Genomic DNA, 6935 nt, shown 5'->3' on the forward strand with positions numbered 1-6935 from the left:
CTGCTGAACTCCCAAATACCACCCAGCACTTGGATCTCAGTTTCAACAATCTCAGATCACTGGGGTCAAATGCCTTTTCATCACTCCCTGAACTGCAGCTTCTGGATCTTACAAGGTAATGAGCTCTCTTACGTGGATACTGGTCAATCTTGCTTCACCAGCTGGCCCACTGCAATTGCTTATTTTGTGGTCTGTTGGTCTTGGCTGTTCGTTTTTTTCTGCTTGTGACTCTCACCCTGCGTTTGTCTCTCTGCACATCCCCATGGTCAAGTGACGTGCAACTTTTTGTCCAGTTACTGAGTGCACACCCTCTGCGCAGAGCTGGGTCTGTCAGTCTGATCTCATAAGATCTCATAAGATGTGAGAAGGAGGAGGCAGATGTTTCCCTTCTCTCTGAACAAGAAAAATATCAGACTTTTCACTGTTACAAAACCTCCACAGTGGAACATCTTGGGTGAGCTGTTTTTCTGATCACAGATTAGAAAAAATAAAAGGAAGGTACAGTCTTTTTCTAAAAGAATTTTTAAAAATATCAACATATTCTCTTTCCTCACATATCTGGGGGAGGACATGGGGAAGGCTTATTAGCAAATTTGCGTAGATGTATAATTTCCATTGACTTGAGACAACAGTTTCTCTGGGTAAATTGTTTCACTGAAAAATGTCACTTGGTCCCATGGCAGCTGCAGCTCCAAAGTGGCTGAGGGGCAGAGCAGGTTCGCTGTAAGGCCCTGACTGGATTATAAAACTGTTTTTCCTTGAATTCATTGCTGATTGATTTGAAGATTTTGTGGATTGGATTTGGGTCTCAAATTCTGGATCTTCCCATATGAGTCTGTCTTTAGGAGGCCTCCATCTTTTTCCCCCTCTTCCTTTCCTCCTTTAGAGCCAACATGGCTTGAGGTCTGTTCCCTCTCAGGTATCATCAGCAGAACTGCTGACGCAGGTGTGAGCTTTGCCGCTGCTGCATCGTGCTGGGGGACTGCCCAGATGTGGCTGAGGTGACAGGCTGAAGCTGGGCCATTGATGATGGTCATTATGATGTTACTTTGGCCTAAACAGACAGCTAGAATTCTTCTTTCCTGCTGCCTGCGTGAATTTTTGACCTTCACCCTGGCCTCAAGGTCTCTTGCTTTGCAAATGAACTTCAGTTTTAGAGAGGGAGGATGAGGTGAGAGGTCTCCTGCTGTGGAAGGGTTCCCACTGCGCATTCACAAACCAGCCCCCAGTGGGATGTTGAGCCTGAGAATGTTGCACTGGTGCTTAATGCTCTAGCATTAGTGAATGTGATGGGGACAGTGTTTCACACACATTTATTCTCTTTTCCTGCCCAACAGGTGCCACCTCCATACAATAGAAGATAACTCCTTTAAGGATCTTCAGAACCTTTCCACCTTAATTTTAACTGCCAATTCCCTCCAGTTCCTGGGGACAGCAGCCTTCTATGGCTTAACATCTCTGAAAAAACTTGTACTGGTGGAAACCAACATAACCTCTCTGACTGCCCTACCGATTGGACACTTGCATACCCTGCAGGAGCTGCATTTGGGCCACAACAACATTACTTCTTTGAAGCTTCCCACATATTTCAACAGCCTGACCTCTCTCAGGTACCTGAACTTTTTCTCTAACAAGATCACATATATCTCCAAAGGAGACCTTGATACCCTGAGGGAAGTGAACAGGTTCAACCTCACACTGGTGCTTTCCTTGAATAATATAAAACACATACAGCCAGGGTCCTTTGAAAAGATTCACCTTAGTGAGCTGATTCTAAGGTCCTCTTTTGAGAACTTCAGTGTGATGCATACTTCTCTTCAAGGCCTGAATGGTTTACAGGTCAACAGACTAATAGTTGGAGAATTCAGCGACCGTCAGAGACTGGTAAACTTCCAGAGAGGACTCTTGAGTGGATTGTGTCAGGTACAAATGCAAGAGTTTGTCTTAATCTCTTTCAGAAATTTTGATGATGACACAGACACTCTTTTTAACTGCATAGGCAACATCTCCAGTATTCGTTTGGTGGACCTCCGGCTTGAAGACGTGTCAGAGGTTCCTATGTTCTCTCAAGTGAAACAGCTGGAATGCAAGAAATGCAAGTTTAAGGATGTGCCTGCTGAGAAGCTGTCTCTTTTCAAGGAGCTGAGAGTGATTCGTATTACTAAGAGCAAACACCTCACCAACTTCTTGCAGAAATTTGAGAGTCTGCGTAACCTGGAGGTCATAGATTTGAGTGAGAATCGCCTCTCCTTCACTAGCTGCTGTTATCAGTTTCGCAGATGTCCAAATTTGACACACTTGAACCTAAGCTTCAATTCTGAAATCAGTGTGACTGGAGATTTCACTAACGTGAAGAATTTGTTATATTTGGACTTTCAGCACACAAAGCTAACAGGTCCTGGCTCATACCCTGTCTTTCTATCCCTTCAGAAACTCATCTACCTTGATATTTCCCATACTACAACTCACGTGAAATCCCAATGTACATTTTGTGGCTTGAACTCTCTGCGAGTGCTCAAGATGGCAGGCAACTCCTTTGAGGACAATAAACTGGCCAACAACTTGAAAAACCTGAGTCACCTCCACACCTTGGATATATCAAGTTGCAAATTAGAACAGGTGGATCAAAGGTCATTTGATGCCCTCTCTGAACTAAAAGAGCTAAACATCAGCAACAACAAGCTGCTGATCCTCGATCCTGTAGTCTACAAGCCGCTGCGAGCCCTCATAGCCCTGGATTTCAGCCGCAACCAGCTGAGCGTTCTGCTGGAGTCAGCCCTGGAAATCCTGCCAGATAGTCTCATCCTGTTAGATATCTCTCAAAATCTGTTTGATTGCTCTTGTGTGTACCTGAACTTTCTGAAATGGATCAAGGAAAAGCAGGAGCTTCTGCAGAACAAAGAGTTGATGATATGCCACGTGCCTGTGTATGTGAAGAATGTGACCTTGTCAAGATTTGACCTGTCCTCCTGCTATCCCAGTCCAAGCGCAGTGGTGTCCTCAGTGATCATGGTGCTTGCTGCAGTGATGTGCGTCTTCCTGATTTACAAGTACTACTTCCAGCTCTACTACTCGTTGGTGCTGCTCAGTGGTTGTAAACATTCTGCAGAAAGGGGTGACAACTATGATGCATTTGTTATCCACTCCAGCAAAGACCAAGAATGGGTGATGAAAGAGCTGGTGGAACCCTTAGAAGGAGGAACACCTCCCTTCCGGCTTTGTCTTTACTATAGGAATTTCCTACCAGGGGTACCCATTGTCACGAATATCATCCAAGAAGGTTTTCTAAGCAGCAGAAATGTCATCGCAGTCATCTCTGCTGACTTTCTGGAAAGTAAGTGGTGTAGCTTTGAATTTGACATTGCTCAGTCCTGGCAGCTTGTTGAAGGAAAGGCTGGAATCATCATGATTGTGCTAGGAGAAGTGGATAAGGGCTTGCTGAGGCAGAGGCTGGGGCTGTCCCGGTACCTGAGGAGGAACACCTACCTGGAGTGGAAAAACAAGGAAATAAGCAAGCACATCTTCTGGAGGCAGCTGACAGGAGTCCTGCTAGAGGGCAAAAAATGGAATCACGAGGAAGTCAAGCTCATGTGAAGAGAAAGAGAATTTCTCTCCTGTCTCCCATCCTGGCCCTGGCTGCTGGCTGGTTTGGTGCTCAGAAGTTGGATCTTCTGTGGCAGTTCAGAGGAAGTGGATGGCGACACTGTAAAAGCACTACAGAAACTGATAAGCTTTGCTGATCACCCTTTCTCACGGGAACTTGCAAGCTAAGGAGCTACAACAGCTGGAAAAGATGCACAGGCTTGAGCTCTTTGTTTGTCTGTAGCTGCCAACCAAAGCTGGTCTGGAATCCGTGTGGGTCTGGTGGGCTGGTGAATAGATGTACTGCTCTTATGGTCATTTGTTTGTCTCTGAAACTAGATTTGGGTCCTGAGGTCATTTACCCAGTAGAACTTCAGGGTCTGTTGCTTTGAAGTGGACCCCAGGATCTCCAGGGGAGAAAAAAGGGACAGGATTCTTGCCTCTAAAAATGGTAGGAAACAGAAACAAGTTTTGGATCCTGAAAGTCTTGGGTCTACCTCCTTAGGCACCGTGACCCAGGGGAAAACCCTCCAGAAGGAAATGGGGTGCTCTACAACCACAGACCATCTGACAGCTACTCAGTGAAGCTGAGCAGTTATGTCATCAGTGTCGGGGCAAGTTGCTGTTGGTGGGAAATTTCCCCAAAATGTTTGTTTCCATTTTCTCTAGACCAAGACCAAATATTGAGAACCCCAAATATTTTCATCACCTGGAATTCTTATTGTATCCAGATCATACAGCATTTGAGAGAGTGGTTTGTGGTTTTCCTGTGGGATCCAAAACTCAGTGGGACCAGAAGCAGGCATAGAAATGTTTAACATCTTTAAAATCAAGGGATTTCTTTGCTCCAACTGCTCCTCCTCATCCAGTATGTCTGGATACGCTATGTGGGACTGCCCTATATGAGCAAGATTGAGCCTGGGCGAAGTGTTTGGATATTTACAGCCAGCCAGTTCTAGAATAAGCTTTTCCTCTCTCAACCAGCCTTAATTCTCTATTGGAAGGTGCTCTAGGTGCCTGCAGCTCATGGATTGAAATGGACTTCAGATATGTTTGGACCCAGCAATGAGTCTGAGTCCCTCCTCCTTCCCCCCATCACGCTGAGGCAGCCTCTGGTCCTGGAATCTCGACGTGTGGCTTTGGCTGCTACAACGGACAGTCCCTGGATGGGAGCGTTTTGCCTTTGTTTCATTGAGAACATGCCTGACATTTTGCAGGCAGAAAAGAGAGGAGAAAAGTCTGGATTAACGAAACTAGATTTATCCCGGCACTGCCCTGAATAAAAAGGGAAGGAAAGTCTAAATGCCATTGGATCATATTACAGAGCTCTCCATTGATGTGTCGAATATTGAACAGCACTGGAGTATTGCTCTCTATTTACAAAAGGCTTTGGCTGGGATTAATCACTGAATTACTCTAGTTTTAAACTTGCAAATCCTTCTATAATCAATGACGTTCTACAGAGGTAAAACAGAAGCAATTGAGTGGTGAATCAGATCTGATATTTATTCAGAAGGAAGGGCCTGATCCATCTCACTTTTCTAAGCGCCAGGCAGCGACATCTCCGTGGAAGCCAGTGATAAGTGAGATTAACATCGGACGCTATTTGAAAACGAGGGAGAGCTAGCTCCAGGGCTCGTGCTGGCCAAAGCTGAACCACAGTTCCCTCTTGGTGTGCTGGGCCGGTAGAGGACTGGGATAACACTACCAAAAAACCCCCACAGCCCTCTCTAAGGTTTTTTGTGATGCATGAGATGAAGCTTTAATAAAGCTAGGCTCGATGCTGCATTCACTTGCCCAGTGAGTTTGTTTTTCATCTGGCAGGTGCTGTGGCAGCGACGTCCAAGGCACGGTGCTCCTTACCTTGGTGTGATCAATGGGTCCTGAGCGCTGCCTCTTGCCAGCAGCCCCATTTCCTCACCCAGGGGCAGCAGCTGCTGGAGCTGAGGAGGGGTGCAATAAACCAGGGCACAATTTGAAGTTCTCTGGACTGAGGCTAAAGAAGGAGGACAAAGCAAATATTAGCCCAGATTTCAACAGCTACAAGTTAAATTGGAAAATGAAAGAGGAAAAAATTAAATGGGGTGAGAGTTCCTGCTCCTGAACGGAGCAGCACTGATCTGCATTTCTCCTTCACTCTTTCTCTCCATGGCTCCTCTACAGACAGTTCAGTGTATATGTATTTCTGGCACAGAACGCAGTCCTGTAACATTTGATTGTAATTACAGTCATGAGTTTCAGAAAGCCTGCGAGTGGTTCTGGGCATTATAATAAGGGTTTAAGACAGTATTGTTTAAAAAGGGATGTTTGTTGAATGTCAAGGCAACTGTAGGAGGAGAGCCGGGGTGATGCTGAGAGAAGGCTCCCACCTGTACAGTTTAAAAAGAAATCGGTCACTAGTTCTTCTCCTATTCAGACTCTCCACAGCTGAGATGGGTATGTGAGTTGCCCCAGGCTTGCTTACTGCCCAGGAGAAAGCACAAACCCATCATAGCTTCTGGAAGTGAGAGTGAGATGGTGCAGTGTGTCAGATGGAGGCTGGGGCGTTCCGAAAACAAGGGAGTTTGGAAGAGGTTCCTCCTCCGCGAGCCCCACAGTCACTATCCCTCCATGCACTTAGGGATTTCACTTGTTCTCAGCAGCAGCTGATGCTTTGAAGACATAAGCTGATTTCTTTTATTGCTGAGATCTTCAGCAACAGAACCAGGATTTTTTTTCCCCTGCATGGCACAGGCAGGCTCAGAGGACAGGCTGGCTGCGACACCCCTTGATGGGAGCTGGGCACAGGCACAGCCACATGCTGCAAATGTCCATCCATGCAGCCGTGGGCTCTGCTGGGTGGGCAGTTCCCAGCCCTCCTCTTTGCGCAGCCCGAGGGGTCTTTAACTGACCTGGCAGTGCCCATCTTCCATACTTTGTGAGTCTAGGAGGGGCAAGGCCGTGTGAACAATTATATTTTCACCATTTACGCAGCAGAGAAAAGTTTTGGGAACACTCAAAACCACTTTCCCCAATGAATGGTTCAAACAGAAACACATGCGTGTATTTGCCTTCCTTACAGGAAACAAATTTCCAAAGGAAGACTCCGAATGTTCTCATGTCTCCAAACGTGGGCATGCATTGTCTGAAAGTGTTTGCTGTGCAGCAGGTAGCTTTGGCATAGTTATTTGGGGTGAATAAAGGAGCAGCCATCCAAACATCCACACAGGTTGGTGTTCCTCTCTCACGTAAATAGCTGAACATGTTCCAGTTATTAGAACATCTCTTTTACCCAGGTCATGTAAACAGATGGAGATGAAGCTCCAAAGGGCTGTTGCATCCAAGCAATTTTGTTTCATTTGTAACGGGGATGT

General features: G+C 46.1%; 1 protein-coding gene across 1 annotated transcript in view; it reads left to right on the top strand.

Moving 5' to 3' along the window:
- TLR4 (toll-like receptor 4) overlaps positions 1–3594 on the top strand; it is a 4672-nt gene extending 1078 nt beyond the window's left edge. Inside the window, exons 3-4 of the mRNA XM_010137451.1 lie at positions 1–115; positions 1338–3594. Of these exons, the coding sequence (XP_010135753.1) occupies positions 1–115; positions 1338–3594 (2372 nt within the window). The remainder of the gene's footprint in view (positions 116–1337) is intronic.
- The last annotated feature ends 3341 nt before the right edge of the window (positions 3595–6935 follow it).

The sequence above is a fragment of the Buceros rhinoceros genome, unplaced genomic scaffold (genome assembly GCF_000710305.1).
Source record: "Buceros rhinoceros silvestris isolate BGI_N320 unplaced genomic scaffold, ASM71030v1 scaffold166, whole genome shotgun sequence".
Classification (NCBI taxonomy): Eukaryota; Metazoa; Chordata; class Aves; order Bucerotiformes; family Bucerotidae; genus Buceros; species Buceros rhinoceros.